At 41.2% G+C, this 24,097-nt stretch overlaps 1 protein-coding gene across 2 annotated transcripts; it reads left to right on the top strand.

The window, feature by feature from the left end:
• Nucleotides 1–1,626: 1,626 nt before the first annotated feature.
• Nucleotides 1,627–23,509, top strand: pcmtd1 (protein-L-isoaspartate (D-aspartate) O-methyltransferase domain containing 1). Of its 2 annotated transcripts, none has more exons than XM_085256052.1 (6): nucleotides 1,627–1,869; nucleotides 15,273–15,729; nucleotides 16,047–16,149; nucleotides 17,249–17,420; nucleotides 20,139–20,262; nucleotides 20,607–23,509. In XM_085256052.1, the coding sequence occupies exons 2-6, from the start codon at nucleotides 15,423–15,425 to the stop codon at nucleotides 20,978–20,980; spliced, it is 1,080 nt and encodes a 359-aa protein (XP_085112178.1). In that variant the 5' UTR covers nucleotides 1,627–1,869; nucleotides 15,273–15,422; the 3' UTR covers nucleotides 20,981–23,509. The 2 variants fall into 2 exon arrangements, with proteins under 2 accessions (XP_085112178.1, XP_085112179.1); XM_085256053.1 differs by lacking the exon at nucleotides 1,627–1,869 and adding an exon at nucleotides 8,987–9,126.
• Nucleotides 23,510–24,097: the final 588 nt, after the last annotated feature.

Raw genomic sequence — 24,097 nt, forward strand, 5'->3', positions numbered from 1 at the left:
TCCCGCCTCCATCATGTTTTACAGATGATTGTAGATACTGTTTTATCTCTACCTGACTTCCTTTGTACATATTGATGACAATTTGAACCAAAACATTTAAATTTGGATTCTTATTTTCAGATCAGTTCTCATGTGATCTGGCATATAACAGCATTTTCTCCCCTTTCCCCTCATTGAGAATGGCTTCTTGACAGCCATTCTTGAAATGAGACCATTTCTGAGCGGGCTTCAGTGAACTGGAACAGCTGAATGAACAGCTGCACCCCAGAAGGGGTGTCTGTAGCTCAAGAGGTAGAGCAGGACACCGACTAACTGGAAGGGTTGTGGTCCAGTCCTTGGCTGCTCCAGTCTGCATGCCCAAGTATCCTTGGGGAAGATACTGAACCTCAAGTTGCTCTCTGATATATTACTTATATAAAAGTATCAATGTGTGTAATTGTTAGATGGAAAGTCAGAAGTGTTAAGGAAAAAAGCACATGTGTCAATGAGTGCATGTTGTGTAAAGCACTAAGTGCTAGAGCAGAAAAGTGCTGTACAAGAATCATTGACTGGAAGACTACATTTACCATCTCTGAGGTGCTGTGTCTTTGCTAATTGTTTTTTTTTTTTTTTTTTAAGCACACGACTTTCAGACACTCTGATGCATTTTTTAGGCCTGTTACTTCTTTTGTTCTCGACATGTCCAGTTTCCTCAATATTTTAGGGAGGCATTGCACACCATGCTAAGATATGCCAAGTTTTCTGCACATAGCACTTTGGGATTCACCTTGTTGGTGCAAAAATGATAACAAAATTTGACACAGTTTATCTCTGGCATTTTCCATAGATTCAACTAAAGAAATTTGAACAAACGATTTTTGTGACAAGCTGCTAGCAACAAAATGCCTAAAAATGCCATTTAAAATTGTTTATTTGCTAAGTCATCTGTTATGTGTAAACAACACCGGTTCTTCCCTTTGGTAAGGTACTTTTTAATGCTTGGTTCATAGGTCAGGGTCAAGCGACTCAACAAAGAAACAAAAAACAAAAAATATTCTTCTTAAAATTATGCTTGTTTAAAGTTTGGAAGACCTCTAGAAAACCCAAAGAACTGTTATTTAAAATCAGCCTTTTGGAAGTAAAATACAAAGAAAGGTGAAAAGTGACTCAAAACCTTTGCACACTACTTTTTGCTCAAAACCATGATGAAATATTCTAAAAATCTGAGATACTGAATTTCTGAGTTTCACCAGCCATAATATTTAAAATTAAAACAGCAAAAACTTTAAAATACTCTGCTTTATATGTATTAAATATAGACTTTTTTTTTAAAATAAAAATGTGAAGCAAAACAACTTTTTTCACGACATTCTACATTTGTGAGATGCACTAGGAGATTTGATGTTGTGTATCTTGCATAAGTTGTATTTTGTTGCATTTATAATATACTAAATTTGTGCTGCTACTATACCTCGAATACGTCTCTCTTCTAGAAGAACTTTGATTTGAGCGCAACGTCCTGGTGAAATAAAGGTAAACAAACATAATTTAAACGCGCACACAAACACTAATAAAACAAAATCCCAGTTGGTTTTGCAAAGATAAACAGATAGCATAGATAGCAGCGAGAGCAACAGTGCTTCCTTCTAACGACGTTTTAAAACCACGTGACCTGTGTTTACATCCTCTTCTCAGCTGTTTCTTTCTTCTTCCACTTCGACACAACTGCTTGCTGTTGCTACTTTATCTCTCCAACCAACCAGCTGGTTAGTTAGCGCAGTAAACTAGTACTTAACCAATTGAAGAAGCTGCTGGTGTGTGAAAGTAGCTGTCACTGACCGTCGCACTGAACAGCACTTTACGAGGAATGAGTAAATGCGACACGGCATTGTGAGTATTTCTTATTTGGATTTCGTTATTTAGCCAGCGGCTGTTTGTGTAAGAGTTACACGCTTTGTGTTGTCGTTGGCAGCTGTATTAGCTTTTCGTGGTGTGACACTGTTAAGTAGCTGCGCTGTGTGTTTGCTAACTGTGTAACGGCAGGATAAAGAGGCGAGCTTACCTAACCTGCTTTGTCTGTTTTTAGTGATGGCGCACTCAGGCCCACAAAAAGCTAACGTTAGCCCGCTTTAACTGCAACTCGCATAGCGTTGTGTTGCACTGAATGATAACTCAAACCCTCAGGTTCTACCTGGAACACATAATTTCACATCTAAATTCGTATTCTGCTTTATTTCTATGTTGAGGAGCGCACACGCTAAAGCTGTGAGTGGGCCTGGGGTGACTTTTCTAACAGAAGTGCGAGCTTTCTCGGGCGAAATTATACTCCGAAAGATCTCTGATTTATGATCGTTTTTTTTCCTGTGAGAATATTTCTGTTATGCTACACGAGTCTGATAATTTATCCTCTCCTTACCAAACCGGTTTAGCTAGTTGCTGTTAAAGACTGGGGTTAATCGCACTGCAGAGAGCTGGCCAGCAACTGCGTTTTGGTCGACAAGTGGGAACAAAAGCTGCATGAAAGCCTCAAACACACCACAGCCTCTCGCTGTTTGACAGCTGCTTTAATAAGTGCTTGGCGTATGTTTCTCACAGGTGCGGACGGCTTTGATTGAGGGTGAGCCGTGATTAATAACGCTTGACAGGGTTTCATGAAAACGCCGTTGTTGTTGTTTTGCCCCATCGTCACACGCAGTGCGAAGAAAGTCTGACTGGCCGCTGATTGGCTGACGAGCTGCGGTCTGTGTGGCAACCGCGAACACGTGACCAGGTTGCGCGCGGATTGGCTTCACCAGGTGTCAGTTGTGGTAATTTGGGGAACATCTGTGTACACCATTGCATGTAAAAACCGAGAGACCAGAAAACGGCGCAAACCTGGGGACTGCATTCCTCCCATAAACAGCACCTCGCTGGGGAGGTGTCACTGATCATATCTTAGTCCATTCAACAGGCTAAAAAAACCAAATATATGTAGGTTGTGATACCTATATAGATATACAAGCACCACAACTTAAAAACTAAAGTATTTTTTCTGAATTCTGATGAGTATGACTGCAACTATCTTATCAAATAACCTCATGATTATTAACTTAATACTTATATGAGCAAGGGACCAGAAAATGGAAACCTTTAGGCTAAGCCCTTGCCATAAACCTCATCTTATTTCATCGGCGTAACTTTGTGCTGAACATTGGGGGGTCAAGATCTCTGTCTAAATAAATAAATAAATCTGGGTAAATTCCCAGATGATTAAACATGCATAAATAGTCTGTTGATTTTCTTCACTCATTTCAGTTATTACCAGCAAAATAATTGCAAGATAATTCATAATTTTATTGGGAGGGGGTTATATTGGTTGGGTCTGATTATTGGGGGGAGGGGGGGTCATAACCCCCCTGGAAATTACGCCCCTGTCTTATTTTAAAGTTGTGGTCAGAAGTTTGCATACAGGTGCGACTGTTAAAAATAATTTGGGGCTTTTAGTGATTTCTTTCAACTGTTCTTTTTCCAGGATGGAGCGATTGCACAGCGCACATGTAACAACTTAAAAAAAAAAACACAAATTGGTTTACATTTGTTTTTAATTTTCTCTTATCCATAAGGTCAGAAGTATACACACAGCTTAAATATAAATACACTATAACATACCCTCGATATAGTTGTTTTGGTCCGCAACGAAGTGCGATTACTGAGTTCACACCTGCACCAAGGATGAAAATGTACCAGTGTTGCTGCGATGAGAGGAAATAGGTTAGGGTTTTCAGGAACAACCCAGGAACCACCAAGGATGCAGCCTGTCACAAACTGGAAACTGCTCAAACCCGAGTGTCACTGTCCACAGTGAAATGAGTTTTACATCATCAATGGACGGAGAGGGTGCAGACCAAGAAAGAAGCCCCTACTCTAAAATCAACACCTTCAAGCTTGACTGAAATTTGCAGCTGCCCACATCGACAAGGCAAATGCTTGGAGAAAAGTTTTATGGTCAGATAAAACAAAGATTCAAGTATTTGATCACCACGACAAGAGGCATGTTTGGAGAAGTAAAAGTGACGCTTTCAAACCTAAGAACACTGTAGCAACTGTCAAGCACGGTGGTGGTAACATCATGTTCTGCGGTTGTCTTGCTGCCAGTGGTACTTGTACATTGCACAAGGTAGATGGAATAATGAAGGACTACAAAAGTTTGAACTTCACCTTAACTGTACCAGCAGGCCATCGCTCAGTATCTGCATTTGCGCTTGAAGCCATTTATAATTCTTAACTTGTTTGATGTGCTGCTTACCACAACAAGCACAAGCATAAACTTTGGTCTTTTAACTGTATTTTCATAAGTTTTACACCTTTTCCTACTAATGAAAACCTCCCTAATGGCCATTAATGCTACACAAAGTAATTAAACAATAAACCTGTTCCACTCCAATGCCCCTGGTACCAGAGGCGAGAGGGAGAACTCTGGTTTAACTCGATGTACCGCCAGATCTGTTACTTGAATATAGACATGGGTGGTATCCACTGAAACATCAGGATCTCAAAGCCCACAAAACCACTCTGACTAAAATTCACTGAACTAGCAGCAAAAGAAGACCGAAACTACGCTTCACGTTTAAAAACAAACAACAAACAAACAAAAAAAAAAAACCCACTGACTATAGTGATTTTTCTGTTACTTTTGCTTTCACCACGATAAAATCGTACTTCCTGCACTGCTTTCTCTCTGTGTACTTTGAGACCTGTAGTTTCCCATTTAAAAAATCTATTTGCTGCATTATTCGCTTTCTTATTTCGGACCAATCTACCATTGCTATAGAAATCTTTTATAACGACTAGTTAAAAAAAACCACAAAAGAAAACTGGACAGTCTGAGCAATGAGCTACCTGCTTAAGATCAAAGTGGGCATGATGTGGCCCGCGGTGGAAAATGAGTTGGACACAGTTAGATGTTCCAACAGGACAATGATCCCAAACACACATCAGAACTGGTCTTCAGTAAAATGAAATCAATAAAGCAGGCTAACATTAATATTCTGGAATAGTTTTCCTAAAGCCCTAACCTCAACCTTATTAAAAATGTGTTCACTATGCTTAAAAGCTGGGTGCGCACCAGAAAACCAATCGATTTTAATGGACTCCACCAATTCTGCCAAGATGAGTGGTCAAATATTCAGCCAGAGTTATGCCTGAAGCTTGTTGATGGCTACCAAGGTCGAGGTGCAACTCGGTAAGAGACATTAAACTACTCAAATATTTACAAGGGTGTATTTATAACTTTGAGCCTGTATGCATGTATACTCAACAGTTCAAAGAAATCATTGGAAGCCCAACATTGCCATGACACTCATGGTGAGTGTATTTAAAAATCTGTCCACAAATGTAGCTATATGACAGGTGCACAATAGTCCACAGGACTAACACAGAGCCAAAGCAGACAAGAACGATGAGTAGACAATAGCTGGATGCCAGAAGCAGGGAGTTCTTATGTTTCTGGATACTAAAAATTAGGTCTGCAGACATGACCCATAACTATCCACGCATTTAGTGTGACTGTGAGATGCACCACCATGCACGCTTACACTGAAATTCATAAATGCCGTTGTGATCCCTTTTTTTTTTTTGTTGCCTGTCCCATTTGGTTCTTTAGCCATCAGAATTGTTGTCTGAAGACCAACAAGGATACCCAATGGATTTATTTTGCCAAATGGATCATCATGGCCTTGCCGTATTGGTCCATTTGATCGACCTTTGTTTTTATTATTTATTTTATTTTATTTTCAATTGTTACAGACATGAGTGAGGGATAGGAAAGGGAGAAAGAAAGAGGAAGGAAAAGAAAAACAGAAGGGGAGAGGGACAGTGGAAAAAGGGAAAAAAATCTCCTGGATCACCTGTTGAGAGAGAAAGAATAGAAAACAAGCAAAAAAAACCAAAGCAACATACTAAACACAACACCATCGCATTAATCTAGCTAAGTGCAAACAGCAGTAAATACTAAATATTCAATGTTGTTGTGCAGCATGCAGGACAGACAGCGCACAATGTGCTTTGAAGTAGCAGCCAAGAAAGGTGTAATTTAAGTCTACGAACAGTGAACATCCGTGTGGATCAGCGCGCTTGTATTCAAATGGTTTCCACATGTAATGGTCTGCAAGAGGATGTAGAGAATCATAGCCATGTCCCCCAGGGCATGAAGCAGGTATGGAGGAGATCCAGGCCCCAGACATCCAGAGGCCCCAGACATCCAGAGGCCCCAGAGTGCGAGAGCCCAAGGAGGACCACCGGAGGGGCATCCGTGCCACCCTCATGGGAAGGGCTGAGGATCCCCAGACGAGGGGTCACCCAGTAGCCACCGAGCAGAAGCTAGAGGGGGCTGCAGTGGCGTGCCCGCCGGCTATGGCGGCCACCAGCTGTGCCAGAGTGAACCGAGCCGGAGGCCCGAGGGCCCCCCGCGCCCCGGAAGAGGCCTGGCGCCTGTTGCTCGGCCACCAATGCACCGACCCCTGAGGGCATCAGTCAACGGCAGGGAGTGTGGTGAGGGGAGATAGCCCTCCACACTTTGGAGGTCCTGGGAGTTCCCAGAGAGGTGGAGTCTAAGACCCGACCTGACATATAGACACAGACAAACAGGCACACACAGACACAAACATGCATTCCCACCCTCGTGCACACATATACAAACACTCAGCACTCACCCAACGTAAGGATTGACATAAATGGACACGTACACACAATCACACTCCCCAAACATACTCTATATCCCGAGTCCAGGTACCCTCGCCCCCAGAGGGGGGGAAACAGCACCCAGACCCAAGAGATGTTACCCTTCCCCCCGGGGTGGAGGCAAGCAGACCGTCCCAGGCTCTGCAGCAGCAGGGAGGCCAATCGGACAGCCAACATCTCCTCCCAGCCCCCCCCCGCCCCGATGGCTAGTAGAGAACGGGGGTGTGTGAAGACCCCATACCTCCCTCCTCCCGCTCATGTGTAGTGTTGCTGCGTGTTGCTCTAAAGTGCATTTAAAACAAGGGAGAGCATGGTGCTGCTGCCAGAGAGCAGCAGGGGTTAGCACGGCCCCTCCCGAGAACCCAAATAACATCAATGTAACTAAAGACAATGCAGCACCTGATCCATTTATTAATTTCACACAGATACATACAGGTCATTTCCTAAAAAAGGGAAATGTACTATTAACATTCTATTACATGTATGTGATTATTACAGATGTAATTCATATTTCAGAGTAGCAATTGCAAATTACTTTGTGTAATCAAGATGAGAGACCACGGCTATAAAAGCGAAGGTGGATTTGGGAAGCCTGTCGCAGCCATGTCCTGTCCGTATACGCGAGCCACCCATTGCGGAAGGTGCAAGATTGATAAGGAGAGTTTTCAGAATTCAGCGTATATTGCGGGACAGACAGGATCCTTTAGCTCAGCGCGACAGTGTGCTCATAGAGAGATATCGATTTTCCCGTGAGGATATTATTTACTTAACCAACTTGTTGACGAGGGGGTGCAGGACCACCACCTGTCTTTTTTTTGCTCTGCCCTTTTCTTGGTTGCTGTTATAAACAAACAGATTATTCCAGGGTCTCTTTCCAAGAGACGAAAAGCAATAGAAGTGATAAATATTACCATTCTGTAGAATATTCTTATATTTCACTTTTACCTGTTCCCATGTTCTAGTGGGTCCTGTTGTGGCTCTAATGTGAAAGGGGATATAATATAACATATTATAATGTAATATAATATTGGATAATATAGTGTAATATAATAAATCTACCCTACCGCCTACTGGTGTTGGCCAGAGGGGCCGATGGCGCGATATGGCAGCCTCGCTTCTGTCAGTCTGCCCCAGGGCAGCTGTGGCTACAACTGTAGCTTGCCTCCACCAGTGTGTGAATGTGAGAGTGACTGAATAGTGGCATTGTAAAGCGCTTTGGGTGCCTTGAAAAGCACTATATCAATCCAATCCATTATTATTATTATTATTATTATTATTATTATTATTAAATTACTTACGAGCCCTCTCTCCTTGCTTTTGCAGCCTTTGCAGTGTTCCCTTGCGTTCTGATTAAACTCTGAAACTCCTGAAATCCCTCACTCAAGAGTTCTTGCTCTGCTGCCGAAAAATACCGACATTTTCGCCGACCAATCAGAGGGTTGCCGATCAATGTTTCCACTATCGATGCGTAGCCCCTTTTACGACACCCAGTGATGTCACATTACTGCGTCCAGCTGTACTAATCGTCAACAGCAGGTGTGTTCGGGGAACCGGATTAGCGAGCTCACGGTTAGCGCGATGGTTTGGTCTTGGATGTGTCATTTGATCTTGGATGTAGTGAGCGACGTACGAAGAACGGGCCCCAGGTGGCCAGAAGGGGACAGGGGGGGGATGTCTCCCCTGCACCCTGGTGACACACCCGCACCCCAAGGCCCTACCTGTGTGGGTGGGTGTGGTGGAGCGGGAAGAGGGAGGTAGCCGGGGATGGGGAGGAAAAGAAGGGAGGGGAGGATGCCCCTCCCTAGGGCCAGCTCCCCCTCTGACCCCAGTAGGCACCCCCGTCCTCTGGTACCCACCAAGGCAAGGGAGCCCAGGCCCATCCAGACCGGGGCCTACGGCAGCAGCACTGCCAAGCCCCACAGGACCTGGGGCAGCCCACCCTACCCCACCGCAGAGGAAACTGTACCCACCCCAACATTCAATCATCTCCCAGACTACACAAGACAACAGACATCCAGGTTAAGTTTATTCTCCACCTCTCCTATGTCTCTCCCCCACCTGCAGAGTGGACTCCTGCAAGGATGGAACAACCTCCCTGCCAGTTGAAGAGCCCCCCAGTTAAGCCGATGCACAAGAGGCCCCCTGTGCCAGGGCTGAGCCCCTGTGCACCCACCCGCCCACAACCTCGGTGCCACACCGACGAGGACCGAAGCCCCCAAGGCCCAGCCAGAGCCCCAGCACGGAGGCGAAGCACCCCCGAACCCCAAACCCCCACGCCTGCCCCGGATCCACACAGGAACACAACCCCCGGGTTAAGCCCTCCAGGGATAACGTCTCTAGGGGTCCTCCAGGCGCCCTAAGCCCGTCCCAACTCCACATCAACCACAATAGCTAAGGCGGGACCAAACCACGACCCCCTACCCCCGCTAGGTGATGGAGCCGATCAAAGGAGCCCAGAGGGATTGATCTAATGTGGTGGCAGAGGCTATATCGAGACTAATGTGATCTATTAGATGGTTTCTATATTGGCTAGAATTTAAGATTATTTTTTATTTTTCCAGTTCATGAGGACCGTTTTCTTGGCGATGCATAGGGCAGTAAAAACCATGTGGACTGTATTAGTTTCTGTAGTGACATCATCCAATTTTCCTGTGCCGTTGTGTTCAATATAGTTGTTGATACAGTCATAAAAACAGACAGCAGTACTGTGTTCCAGGCTGATGGACCATCAAAAAGTCTGTGTTCGGGGTCCTGACCAGTGGTAAAGCTGCCTGTTGATGTTATTGCAATTAAGGTTTAAGCTCCACTGACCTGGAAAAAAATTAAAAAAGAAATATCTTGAAACAAAAGTAGAAAAACATCATTTCAGAGTATAATAGGAGCAGTTACAAAACCAGGTGTATTCCAAACCAACAATGGTAAATGCTGATAGTTCGACAACAGCAAGTTGCAGTCATAGTTATCTATTGATTACATTCTTATGTTTGAGTAAAAATCTATAGATTTCCAGAAAATATCCTTGAATATCTTGTATTTTTTTTGCTCTCAAACTGCTATTTTAAATGTGTTGTTTAGGAAACTGTTTAATGGATTTCAAAGGCAACATACAAATAACTTCATTTTAACTTCTTTTTTTCATCTAGCACCAAACTGAGATAAAGTAATTCCTACTTGAGTAAAAACATTGCTTTGATTTTGACCCAGAAATTCACTCTTGTCGTGGAACTGTGTGACTCCTAATCATAAGTACACAAAGACGGCAGGGGCAAAAATTAGAGGATTCAAGTAAAAATAGCTGGTGGATTTTAAAAAATATATATTAATAAATCTGAGCGGGTTCGCACGAACGAAGAGTCGGCCCCTGTTGTTAGTCTGGTACAACACACACCTTTACTGTCATGTCCTCTCGCTGTTTGTGGCTAATTAACACAGAATCCCGTGGTGAAATTTAGACACGTAACAAAAACACTTTTTATTTGATTGCTACCACCACTAGCCTGATGGTGGAGCCATAGGAAAAGCTTCTCCATGACCTGCATGTGCGCGGGTTGTACATTGGTCAGCAGGTCGTCATGGTGAGCAGCACACTGGACTCCAGGATCTTAGTTTGTCATGCAAATAAAAGATTAAATCTTAAAGAGCGATTACCATTTGCACCATTTAGTGTAGAAATGCTTAGATCTGGCCTTTTCAGTACAACACGAACAGGCTCAAATCAAAAGTAATCCTAAATGAAAATTCTCTCACCATCATTGCAGCTTCTCATGGGACTTGTGCAGATCTTGCAATGAAATGTATTTACTGTATCGTTAGGTAAACTTCACATGAACTAAGCAGATACAGACATGGATATGACACAATTAGGTTGAATCTTATTGGGTGCACTCTTTAAAATGGAAAGGTCCTGACATTGGAGTGCATTGGTGGTCTGCAGGTCAGAAATATCATAAGAGAGATGTGGCAAATTAAACAATCCTGGCATTAAATCTAGGGGAGACATGACAATGATGGTGGTAGAAGTGCAATTTCCCAGCGGGGGAAAAAGATTTTTATTGCCTTTTTATTTTGGGGAAAAATTGACTGATTTTATACGTGTAGTTCTGTATTGGAGACCACTGAAATTAAGTGCATCTTGCTTCCAGGAGGACTTTGTGCAGATGCTACGAAGCAAACCTCCATTTACATGCTGTAGTTATGTCTGACCTGGAGTCAAGTATGTTGAACGACCAGTAACGTAAGAGATCAGCTCATGCCACAGGGAAGATGGTAGTCATCCTATAGTGAAGTGAAACTCAGTGGAAAGACTGTAAACTGTTCACTGTAGCCAGTTTAATGTGGGTTTTTTTTTTTCTTCTTCCTTGCACTTCCACTGTTGCTTTTTTTCCCTCCTGTTCAAGCCAACTTTGTAAACTAATCAGCATTCAACCTATGCACAGCATCATTACTGTTGGGCAACGTGCTGTTAGCTTTGTGGAGGGCTGCATGCAAGTCCAGCCTCTGCCTTTGGTTGAATTCCAAAAATCTCTCTCTGCAGAGCAAAACAGACATCAACATTGTACTAATAATTACTTACATTAATTATTACATAAACACACAAAACGGGGCAGTAGACGTTTGATCCTAACTTTTTCTGCTGCAGTAAAATTGAGACACAACTATCATAAATTTGCCTCAAGAAACTTAAATTAAAACAAAAGTTGAATCATGAATGTCCTCATCTGTCACCAGTACAAATGAAGTACTCGAATACAGCTTCTTATGCAGGTTTAAAGTCCAGCTTTACAAGGTAAATAATTATGTAGTTACATAGTGACCTTGAAGTTGGACTGCATTGTTGTCGAATTTCCCAGAGGAACCCACCCGAGGGATTAATAAAGTTCTATCTTATCTTATCTTTTATGTCCAACTTTAGGAGCTGGTAGAAATTCAGTAAACGGGTAATAGAATTAACTTCACTATGAGTGTCAGCGAGCCTTAACATTATAGGTATCATAAAAGTAGACTTTATAGGTGAACAGCTTTAAGTCCTCCTATTGAACCTTGTATTTATTTTCATTGCTTGAATCCTAGCTTTACAGCATCAGAATGACTCCGGCCTGCTCTTTATAGCACAATTGAGACTAGTTTCTGTACCTTTCTTACAAGATTTACCGATTAGTTTTCTGCAAATACAAATTCTGTTGGAAAAGTGCCGCGGTATTAAGCCACAGGCACATAGGCATTTAGTTTCTTGTTTTTTGCCAACAAGGCTGTAAATTGTCTGAGTTTACACACTAAATGCTATTAACCATCGGGATTATCAGTTTACCTCACATTGTCTGCTGATCGGTCGAGTGCTTGTGCTGGTGCACTGCCTAAACAGGCCTGTCGTATTTGGTTGCAGCTCCAGAGCTGATCCTGTGTTGCTGGAGGATCTGTTACACGTTCAGTGAGGTGTTTATAACCGGGTCAAGCAGACACTCATGACCTGATACGCTGACGCACTTTCAGTTTGTGGGGGGCCCAACTCGGGACGTCATGTGTGTGTTTACCAGTGAATACTTGTTACAAAGAGGTATTTTTCTTTGCTTAAAATAAGCTTATTGCCTGGCTGGTCTTTCTTGATTTGTCTTTAAAGGACTTTGTTAATAATCAGAGGTTTGAGTGTACAGCAGTGCCCAAAAGCACTTTTCTTGAATACCTCCACTGACCCATTTTTCTGGATTTTCTTTCAATGCTTACAGAGTGAAAAGGAGGATTAAAAAAAAAAAAAATACACCGCTGTGCATCAAGTGATGGTGAGCGAATCAATGGTTCCTTTTTTGCCAATGGAAAATTACCTTACTAGGCCTCCCACTACAAAGTCACCTCTGAATTTAATCTTTATTAGCTGAGTCAGATGTGGAGATGCTGAGGAGGCAGAGAAGGAATTCAGAACCTGTCTCCGTCGGCTGCATCACAGGGTGTGAAGGGTTTGATATTTTTTGTCATCAAAGCATTTATAAAATGATGAGAAACTGGCACATGTCAGGAGTTTTCTCTTTACAGCTACTGTGCTGTATTACATAGGAAATCCATCAGGTCATTATTTGTAATGTAAGCACCAAAACAGCAGTTCATATTTCAGCTGAAGCTCAGCCTTAAATGGCAGGTTTCACAGCTGTTTGACATCTTTCCTTCCTTATTCCTTTTTTTGACACCTCATCTTTAGTCTGAGCTTAGTTGTAAGAAGTTCAAATAAACAGCAGTTTTATTTGTGTAATTGTGTTAAGTGGCCAGAAGCAGCTTAAGTATCTGGTCAATCAACAGTAATAAAATATTTAAAGAAATTAAAATTAGAGCTGTTTTTTTTTTTTTTTTTTTGTCTTTCTTTCTAAAGGGAAAACACTCCCACTTAATTTGATTCAAACTTGAGATACAAATATTTAAAACTATTGACTCTTTGTGTTTGATATGCTGGTCCTGTTGTGTCTTCACAAACTTCTTGAAACACTTTTGTTTTGCTTAATTATTTGACTTTTACCTTTTTCGTGGGCATAGAATCTCAGTCGTCTTGGCTAATGCTGATTGTAACCTGCTCAATGGTGACTGGGTGATGCATTTTAGGGCAGGGCAAAGATGCACCTGTACAAAAGATTTAGAAGACAAAAAATCCCTCCATAATATAACTGAAAATAAAAGTGGATCATAGGCAACATAACTGTATTATGTGCACATTCTTGCTTACAACTAAAATATTTTTATAGCCCGACTGATAGGCCGATATTATCAGTCGATATTGGCTATTTGTTTATGATTTATCTACATAGAAATTTAAGTAAGTTTAAGTAAAGATATGACAGGATTTGATGCTGTGTAGAGGGCGCATGCACAACCTCTTGATCCAAGCAAAGTCAGGGAGAACAAGTGAATGAATAACTCCACACACGTTTAAAATTCTATATTGGTTGAGCTCTAAATGGCTATGTTTACAATGTCTGTCTTTGTAGATATCCATCCATTCTTGTTTGTTTATCCTTGTTAGGGTCACCGGGGGCTGGAGCCTATCCCAGCTACCATAGGGTGAGAGATGGGGTACACCCTCGACAGATCGCCAACCTGATGCAGGGCTAACACAAAGAGACAGACAACCATTTGCACTCACATTCACACTTATGGGCAATTTAGATTCTCCAACTAACCTAACTACTAACTGCATGTCTCTGAACTGTGGGAAGAAGCTGGAAGCCTTTGTAGATATCTCTTATCATAATCTATCATAAACAAACCTGTAATTTAATTAGCATCAGGCTAGTCTTTGGGCTTTGACATTTTGGTGATGTACAAACTGATAACTCTCACATTGCAGATTTTGCTGGAATGGTTGCATTAGGGAAGTTGTGTTTGGTTTTTTTTCTTTGAGATTTCTCAGCGTGCAGGCTTGTATAGCCAGTGCTGAGGATCAGGAAGTCTTGCACAAGATTTGGATATTATTTTTGGCTTGGGAAGGAAAAAAACCTCAAACTGTTGTGTTTTCTCATAGGGCTTTGGAGTTGACGTCACGCCGCAATGTATTGTGGGAGCGCGGCACCATTTTCGGGGTCTACGAATCAAAACAAACACACTGTGTTGGAACGACGATTACACGATGCTTAAAAGCAGCTCAAAAGAGAATGGACTGTATAGAGACCGATTGCGTCCAGAGGCGAAGCAGCGGTACTTGCAGAAAATAGCGTGCATCGGAAATGTGGACCCGTATGAAATACGGCTGTTTTAATGCTGTTTCTAGGAACTTTCATATGTGCTGTGATGGAAGCTTGTGTCCATCTTGCCCTCCTCTAATGTCAGCTTTCTGTTACATCACTCCACATCTGCCCTGTGGACATAACAGACTGCACAGTAGAATATGACATGACATTGGGGGCACAGAGTCTCAGCTGCAAATGCCTCGCAGCAGGTTTTTATTGTGAAAATATCTGAAAGTCAAAGGATCCAATGTGATTCTGAAAATATTGGTGATTATTTTTACTATTGATTTACTGGCAATTCTTTCTGTCCAGCACATTTTTGCAGGGCTCTAACAGTTTATAAATAGCATTTAAAACCTTAAATGATGAACTGTTGGCATTTGTCTTTTGGCAACAGCGAGCCATGTGTTATTCCACAGCCTCTGTAACAAAATTTAATTTAGGGTCACTAACTGTATTTGTGCTGTGACATGCCTGATATGTGTTGGGGAAAAGGGTCTACATACATTAGATAAAGCATAAACCACCAGTAGAGGGGAAGCCTGCTTGTCACTGTACTACTGGATTTGTTTCATCATTACAGCTTGATGGCCATTCTTTCACAAAGGCACTGCAGATTTAATACTTTGTAAATCTGTTTCATCCTGAAGGGATACTTAAAAAAATGGTAGTAAAATACATGTTTCATTCTTTTAGTCCCTTTCTCTCACTCATCAATTTTTCATCATAAGACAATCCCAGTTGTGGATTAATAAAACTGTTTTTATCAGCACTTTAAATCTGCACTTCACTTGTAGATTTAACCAGACACTGCTCCCTCACAGGCGTTAATGTCATAGTGTGTTCATCTCACTTTTTTGTGTTTCTCAGGTCACTTGCTGCCTGGACATGAACTCTGTCTGAACTGACACACGAGGAGCCACAGCGGCAGCACAGCCGTTCATCTCCATGCACCTCTGAGGACGAAACAGTCATCCTGAATACGAGTTCGCCCCTTAGGGTTCCTCTGCTCTTTTCACCATGGGGGGAGCTGTGAGCGCCGGAGAGGACAATGACGACCTAATTGATAACCTGAAGGAGGCTCAGTATATCCGCACAGAAAAAGTCGAGCAGGCTTTTCGGGCCATAGACCGCGGTGACTACTATTTGGACGGCTATCGGGACAATGCCTACAAAGATTTGGCCTGGAAGCACGGTAACATACACCTGTCTGCTCCGTGTATATACTCCGAGGTGATGGAGGCACTGAAACTGCAGCCGGGACTTTCTTTCCTTAATCTGGGCAGTGGAACCGGCTACCTGAGCACAATGGTTGGCCTCATCATAGGTAATCTTGGCTTACCCTTATTGTGGGAGGTGTTTAGATGTTCTCTAAAGTCTACATGGACAAATTTAGAGGAAATGATTAAGTAACTTCAATAAATGACATCACTGATGCTACTGAATATGGTCTTCATCGATCAATTGGTTTATAATACGTTCCCCAAAAATAGCACTAAAAACCTAATAAATGTCAGATAAGCAGTGTATATTTGCATATGTTCAGATTTGAGAAGCAGAAATCAGCAAGAATTGGGCTTTTTTTTTGCTTAACAGAGGCCATGAATTAATATGCCACATTTTTGTCCCCCCCCTCCCCCTTAGGGCCATTTGGTGTAAACCATGGAGTTGAGCTCCACAAAGATGTCGTTGAATATGCCAGAGAGAAACTGGATGACTTCATAAAGAATAGCGACAGCTTTGATAAGTGAGTATATGCTTATGTTTTTTTAAGCTCACTTTCTGACTACACATTCACCTGAATCGCTGGTGGTTGCCTGGTGAACGGCTCTCGGCAGGAAACCGCTATGCACATGACCGCCTGTAAAACGACGAGTAAGTGTTCAGGCAGTTTTTAGGCTGACGTTAGCCCTGCACCCAAAAAGCAGCCTTCTCATTCATTTAAACGAAGCCAGTGAGTCAGTGCAGCGGGGTGCCAAAAAAAAGGACTCCAGCAAAACAAGTCATTTGGCACAAAAAAAAAAAAGTTGAACCAAGCTCAACTTTTGCTGCAAAGCATTGTCCTTGGCAAGGTGCCGCACTGGTTCCTCTCAGTATGCAAGTGCTCATCCCTGGTAGATTTCTGCCTTACTGAAATACGGAATTTCTGTTTGTGATGCACCAATTTATCTGTCAAACATCAGAGTTGGCCAATTTAGTCTTATTGACTGCTGCTTGCAAAGAAGATTGAATACATTTATGCTTATTCAAAGATGGTAAGTTGAGGCACTAAAAGAGTCATGCAGTTATTTTGGTTTTTGGTGTGTGGGGGCGTTATAGTGCAGACTTCTTTGATCTTTTTTTTTCTTACAGAAAAATAGATTTTAAAAAACCCAAGTTTTATTCATTGCACATAATTTACTTATAATAGTTGTGGCTTTTCACAGTTTTTGAATGCTGTGTGTGACTTTTACAAAGTGCTCTGCTCTGTTGTGGCATCTCATAAGCCTTTAAATGCATTAATCTGTTACTAATTGTCACACCGGTGCAATAAATGGGTTAGCTGTGCTAACCACCTGCTGGCTCCAGCTGCATATTTATCATAAAGACATGAGAGTGAGAGTCAATCCTCTTATCTAACGCCCTGCCAAAAAAAAAAGCTAATAAATGTATCCCCCAAAACATAAAGTGTCCTCTTGAAAAAGAAGTAGCTGTTACTGAATAGGAGGCACTAGTGACCGTTTGCCGTCTTAAATAAGTAATCTCTCATGTATATTTCTGCCACAATCTACAAATGTGATGGGCTTTGCAAAAAAACCCCAAAAACATGATTTTATTCCTTACCTGTCTGATTATTTCTTTCACAGGTTTGAGTTCTGTGAACCTGTCTTTGTGGTGGGGAATTGCCTTGAAATCTCCACAGACAGCCACCAGTACGATCGCATTTATTGTGGCGCTGGAGTGCAAAAGGACCATGAAAATTACATGAAAGTACTGCTCAAAATTGGAGGCATTCTGGTGATGCCTATAGAGGATCAGGTAAGTGCTGCAAGTCACCGGACTGATACGAAATCAACACATTGTGATTGCTGCTCAAAATGCTAACGCACAAGGGAAAACAAGGGAAAATGGCTTTGACCTAGTAGGCTTAGTTATGAAACTTTCCCATGCATTATTGAGCCGCGGCTGCACCTGGATTTAAGCAGCCGTGTACAGAGTACACACAGTGCTGTATAAATAAATGTTTTATTTAAAAAGTACGACAGGTGAGTGTGGACAGTCTGCAGGGCATGTGAGAGGGCACTGAGGATATTTCGGGATGTTGGTGGGGAAACGGTTGACAGCAACCTTTTCCAGTAAGAAGTTTAAAGATTGTGACGGATTCATGGTCAGTGCGTTTGGGCCATAAAAGGAACTGAAGTAAAGCGAAGCTTGGACTTGATAAGATATCGTGACCCAAGGGTTGAATGTTTTATGTTAGTAGTTATACAGGATGGCACTCTGAAGTCAGACCATAGAGGGAAAACATGCTTAAAGGAAATCAATCAGATTTTATACTTTTTTTTTTTTTTTTTAAATAAAGTAAAAAGGGAGGGGAGAGGGGAGCAGCAAAGTTATTAATCATGGCAGAGAAAATAATTAACACAATTCTGATCTAACAGCTTGAAAGCACTAAAGCCCCAGATTTACCCAGGCCATGTTCACACTGATGTGGATAATTTTCAAAATGCATCTTTTTTCCTCTGTTGTGGCCTTTCATCAGCACCAAGCTGACATCCCCCATCTCCATCTCCTCTGGAGCTTTTTGAAATTACTCCCCAGAGTGGACAAATATGAAACACCCATTCAGTAACCGGAAAGGCGGTGTGGAGCTTTCTGAAAATGACACCCTTCAGCACTGTTCAGATATTATGCTGTGCGGAAGCAGCATTGAGAAACTTTATTATCTGTATCCATCCACCCCCCACTCATTTTATACATTGACACAAGGAAGTGAATTTTATGGATGTCCAAAGCAAACCATAAAAATCTTCATGCGTTCATTTGGGAATTACTGTTAGACTTGGAAAAATGTCAGAGTAAAGCCAAAGACTGCTCGGTTATGGCAAAAATACAGACATTGGGAAAATTGTGGATTTATTATGCTATCATAAAGAAGATGGTTGTCTTAAGCACACAGAGACTTTGCAGTATGTCTGTGCCCCTTACAGATGGCTATGAATGGATGGACTTCACAGCCTCTTCTTTATCAGCCCCCCTCCAAGCCTCATCACACCTCCCCCTGCGAAGTTCTAACAGTGCACACTGAGTCAGCAACTTCAAATGACTTTAAACGTGTTTTGAGAACTGTCACAGTGCAGACTCGTTATGACCCGAGCCAACATAATGGGTGATTGATGTCTCATGTAATCATTTATATCTCTTGGATTAATCTTCTGTCTTTTCATATTGATATGTCATGAAGCAAAAGGACAAAGACTTTAAGGCTTTTAGCTTTTCAGATGCAAAATGTTACTGTTTCAATTTTATCTTTCACATTAGAACCCGGCTGATTTATCAGCAGGTCGATGTTATCGGATGATGTCAGCTATGTGCTGCTACAGCACTTACAGTAGCCAATACATAAAATTTGGAAAAGTGTCAGGAGAAACTGTTCAACCAGTTTTGACATTGAATAGTTTGTCCACTAGAGGGCACGCCGCAACTTTCCTGTTGGCAGTACTTGTTTGGAACAAGCAGCTGAACCTAGCAGAGTCGTCAGATCGTAATCAAGTAAATATGTTAGCGAAATCTGTTTGTGTGTCATGTGTCTGCAAGAAGGTAGAAAGTAAGTATAGGCTTATACATCGGATTTTAAATTGACAAATATTGGTATCGGCCAGATTCTAGTAAGAGCAGCAGTGGAGTGCTTGCATTGTGGCAGGCTGTATATTGCTGCTTCTTTTCTCTACTTAACTCTTCTTTTGCAAAAGAGATCTGATTAAAATAATTAATTAATAATTAAGAATTGAATTTTCTGTGTGTTAAATGTCTTTTTTCAGGAGTTTAAATGCACCAGATTAGCGGTTGCTTTTAAATAGCCAAACAATTTTATGCAATGCTCAGACATTTTTGAGTCTTTGCTGGAAGCTAATTGTATTTGGAAACTTTCATGTTAAATTTTTTCTTCTGTTTATTTAAAAAAAAAAAAAAGTATGGCAATGAAGTTTAACCCACAATGTAAGTCCATTAATAGCTCATTGGAAATAAATGCTAAAAGTCATAAAACTAAATGATGTTTCTGGCTTGAATACACTGGGTAAAGGTGAGAAAGAACGAGGAGCGCAGACAGAAGTCGTCTCCTTGGTCCTCTGATTTTTATTCAGCGCCTGCAGGTTATAGCCGCTAGAGAAAGAGATTTGGGGCAGGGATGTCTAAGCCTGCAGCTAAGTTTACAAGAATAAGCCAAATTTGGAAGGTATATGCAAAATGAAGCTACCTTTAGCTTGTCTGTTCAATTCAAATGAGCCTAACAAGCATGCTGTGGTTGTGTAAGACTTGGCGCGTGTGGATGGAAGCAGTTAGAAGGATGACTTTTCCCCATGGTGGTGTGATAGAGGCCTCTTATTGGATTGGGATTTATTACACCCACAGTAACAGGTGTACATGTCGACTCGAGTAAAAGTCATCTTTTGATTCACCTGATTCCACTCCTTGCTAAATATGAAGCATTTGATGTTTTTCAGTGTAAAGTTCAGTTTTTGTCTCTTTATACAGCTGACCCAGATAACCAGGACTGGCCAGAGCACGTGGGAAAGCAAAAACATCTTGGCGGTGTCCTTTGCCCCCTTGGTCCAGCAGAGCAGAGCTGATGGAGAGAAGCCCGACACTGTCCATCTGCGTAAGTTCCCACGCCTCATCAAACAAACAAACAAAAAAAAACCCTCCCAGTTTTTGTGTTTCATTATCTCTAACTCATCTTGAAATGCAAAGCAGGCAATATTTTAAATTCAACGCGTGATGTGTCGAGTCCTGTAGCGATATTGGCTTTGACATATGAAGCTCGCCCCGAGGCCGCTTCCTAGACCCAGTTATTCCTCTCCTTGAAATACCGAGACACTTTTCTCTTTCACGTCCTCGCTCGTTTATGCTGACCTAGTTGAAGGACTGGTGCGGCTGTATGGATTATTCTTATTTGTGTGGCGCACCGCCCTGAAGCACCGTGTCATCTCTCTTTGTCCTCAGCCCCAGTGACTGTCCGCAGCCTTCAGGATCTCTCTCGGATCTACATACGCCGCACTCTCCGAAACCTGGCCAACGAGGACAGCCAGGGAAAGGGGACGACGCAGAGAGTCCCCCAGAAGCGCAAACGCAGGCGCTGTCGCAGGCGACGCATCAACACTTACGTTTTTGTAGGCAACCAGCTGATCCCGCGGATGGTGGAGAGCGAAGAGGAGGAGCACACCGAGGAAGAGCACAAAGAGGTGGAGGAAGAGGAGGACAGAGACATTGGCGACATTGAAATCCTCAAGCAAGTGAACGTGTTGAGAGACCAAATAATGGCTTTACCGCTGCCTGAGTCACTGAAGGCATATTTGCTGTATTACAGAGAGAAATGACTTATTCACTTGATATCCCTTCTTAATGGGTGCAGCGAAATGCTGAAATGCTTTTCTTCATCTTTTTTCAGTACAAATGTAGCATTATTTCCACTTAATCTTGATGGCAAAACTGTAACGGAAAGAGACGTCACAGATAATATTGGATAATAATGTTATGATTGTCCTGAGTGTTAATTTTTTTCGTTGACATGTTTGTTTGTTTGTTTTTCTTTTGGTTTATAAATGGAAAAAAATATAAAGTAAATGAAAATAGTTTCAAAAATCAATTTTGGGATTCAGATTTTATCGCAATGTCAGAATTTCTGCAGAAATGTGCAGATTAAAAATTGTATTAAAAAAGAGTTCTTACTATATTTGTTAAAATACGATCATGCTAAGTTGAAGACTTTTATTGCACCTTTTTTAGAAGCTTTAACTTACTTTCAGTGTGTGATGATTTAATGATACTGAGAGGAGACACTGAAAGGCAAATAAAGCCACTTTCTCCCATTTTTTTTTTTCTTTTTCTTTTTTTTTTTTTTTTGTTAAAGAGAGTTAAAGAGTAAGATGTTCGATAAGCCCGAATGGGGCACGTGTGTCATTACTCTTCTTGGTATTTCATTTCAGGTTAATGTGTTTTATAACTTCCTATTACAAGAGTTCACTGAAAGACCAGAGTGGTTCATAATTTTTTCTACAGGGCACCTTTTAATGAAACTTTTTCTACAGGGTGCTGACATTCTTGTTTCCTCACTACTACCTGATCTGATTGGCTGTCGCGGGCCTCCTTCTCTCTTTTTATTTTGCCCTGTTCTGGATTCTTATAATATAATGATGTAATTCTTAGTATTTGAATAAACCACATCAGAGGTTTAAAATAAGGGTGACATGGATACGATGGTGATTTAAATATTCACCTAATTTCGAGGGGAACTGGTGAAGGCATGATGTTCATCCATAATGAATACATGCATGAATATATTGTATATGGGTGTTCCTGACTTTGCTCCTTGTGATTGGTCACTGGAGGTGATGTCCCAAGTGATCAAACTTTGAAATGTTTCTTTACAAATGACAACAAAAAAGGTTTCAAGATGGTGAACCAGATTGATGGCCTTGACACAAATCTCAAATTCTGTATAGTACTTTTCTTTTTTTCTTTTTTCTTTTTTTAAACAAAATCAACGACAATGCAAAATCTGACGCCTTTTGTATCACGGACAACAAAGCACCTTAATCTGCAGTCCTCAAGACAGAGAAAAAAGGAAAAAAAATAAAAATAAAAAGATGACTTTTTTTGGGCTTCATTTGTATTGTGGACTGGACTTAATGTAATGTAAATCCTCTTTAAGTACAATTTGCTTGCAGAACCTTCCTGATAGTGATGACTTTTAAGTGCCAACATCCCTCGCCCCATCACATTAGGACTTCTGTGAGTTTTCCAGCACAGTAAATTTCCCCCATAAAGGATGATATATTTCTACAAAAACATTCCACAGTGAAAAAAACAAAAAACAAAGAAAAAAACCAACAAAAAAAAAAAAAACAAAGAAGAAAAAAAAGGGGGGGAAAACCCTAAAAACAAAACGGCACATCACTGATCCGACAGGTCACCGTTTTTCTTCACGCTTTACCATCACAGCATTTGGAAAGTTCCTTCATCTTACTTTGAATGCATAAATTTAGTATTCCAAAAGCTGAGTTGAATGTTGTTGATATTAATTCTATTCAATATTAAAGTGATATATCTATATATGTATTGTTATCATATGATTCTGCATACAGTTGAATTAAGTTGCAGTTGATTTGTTGTAGCGCCCTCTTGCTGTACTGTATCTTGACACTGGGAACTCTGTAGATCAAATCTCCACTGCTGTCTGTTAAATAGATAAGATATATTAGTGCTGTAGGTCTTCATTTTGTTCTGGTGTAATGACGAATATTTTGTTTGAAAACGGGGCTGGTTATTCTATTTAGTAGTTTTTGTGTGTGAAGAGGTAACATTTATTTTCTGTAAGGCTTTTTTTTTTTTTTTAATAGATTAATTCATTGCAGAGCTGTGCAAGTAAGCAATAATGGAATAATTTCTCAGCTTATAATTACCAATAACAACATAGTCCCATTTTATTTGCCTGGTATCCATTAAAATTCACATGACCAATTACAGCCATGCAACAGTTTATATACCATTATCGAAAATGTAATTGCTAATTAGCGAGCACATTAAGTATTGAAAGCAGGGGACCTACAACCTCGACTCTCAGGTCGCGCCTTGCACCAAAGTTAATGGGACTGCTGTGATTACATTTAATGTGGATGAGATTCGACTACAAAAATGGCAGCCGGTAAATACCAAGTCATAACCAATTATGTGCTCTTATATTAAGATCATTTGTTCAGAGCCAAAAGAGTTCTATTCCTGTTTTTTTGTTAGCTTTTTTTTTTTTTCTTCAGGCATAGGTTGATTACTCATAGTGTGTGCAGTTCATTTTGAAAATGTGGTGTTTCTCCGTAACGTTTGGCACAAAAATAAAGGTCACGATCACATTATGTGTCTTCTAATCATTCTAATTACTCTGCTTTTCCAATCTTATTTATTTACCAATGATGTCTAAATGTTGTCTGTTAGTTACAATTTTTTTTTTCTCCTCGTTAGATTTCTTGCCGCTGCTCTTGTGTCACATTGTAGTTGTGGAGTGAATAATATCTGATGACCCACTGGACCATGGTATATTTAAGCTAAGTCGGCTAATGTTGGGTTTAATGGACTTTGGAAAGTTCGGTAAATTTATTGGCAGCAAATTTATGAATGTGAAATTTATGAAACTGTAAACTCTGCAATTAAAAAAAAAAGTGACATGAAAAAGATCCATCCATCCATTCTCTTCACCTTATCCTTATCAGGGACTGGAGCCTATCCCAGCTACCGCAGGGCAGGGAACACTGTCGCAGGGCTAACACAGAGAGACAACCATTCACATTCACACACCTATGACCAGTTTATAATGACCTATAAACCTCCAGTTTCCAGTTAGATTTCACTGTCACATATGACTCCAGAATACTTGCAGAGCAGTTCGTGGTCAACTGAATGACTGCAAGGTGTCCAGATCCTGTGGATGCAAAACAAACACA

Source organism: Mchenga conophoros, linkage group LG18 (genome assembly GCF_057382185.1).
Source record: "Mchenga conophoros isolate Kocher_MC1m ecotype Shallow Benthic linkage group LG18, M_conophoros_male_GT1.1, whole genome shotgun sequence".
Lineage (NCBI taxonomy): Eukaryota > Metazoa > Chordata > Actinopteri > Cichliformes > Cichlidae > Mchenga > Mchenga conophoros.

Bases quoted from the DNA above. Each gene is read 5' to 3' on its own strand.
- pcmtd1 (XM_085256052.1), top strand. From the start codon at position 15,423: ATGGGGGGAGCTGTGAGCGCCGGAGAGGACAATGACGACCTAATTGAT. The intron at 16,150-17,248 runs GTGAGTATATGC...TTTCTTTCACAG, and splicing joins AATAGCGACAGCTTTGATAA to GTTTGAGTTCTGTGAACCTG. The intron at 20,263-20,606 runs GTAAGTTCCCAC...CTTTGTCCTCAG, and splicing joins GCCCGACACTGTCCATCTGC to CCCCAGTGACTGTCCGCAGC.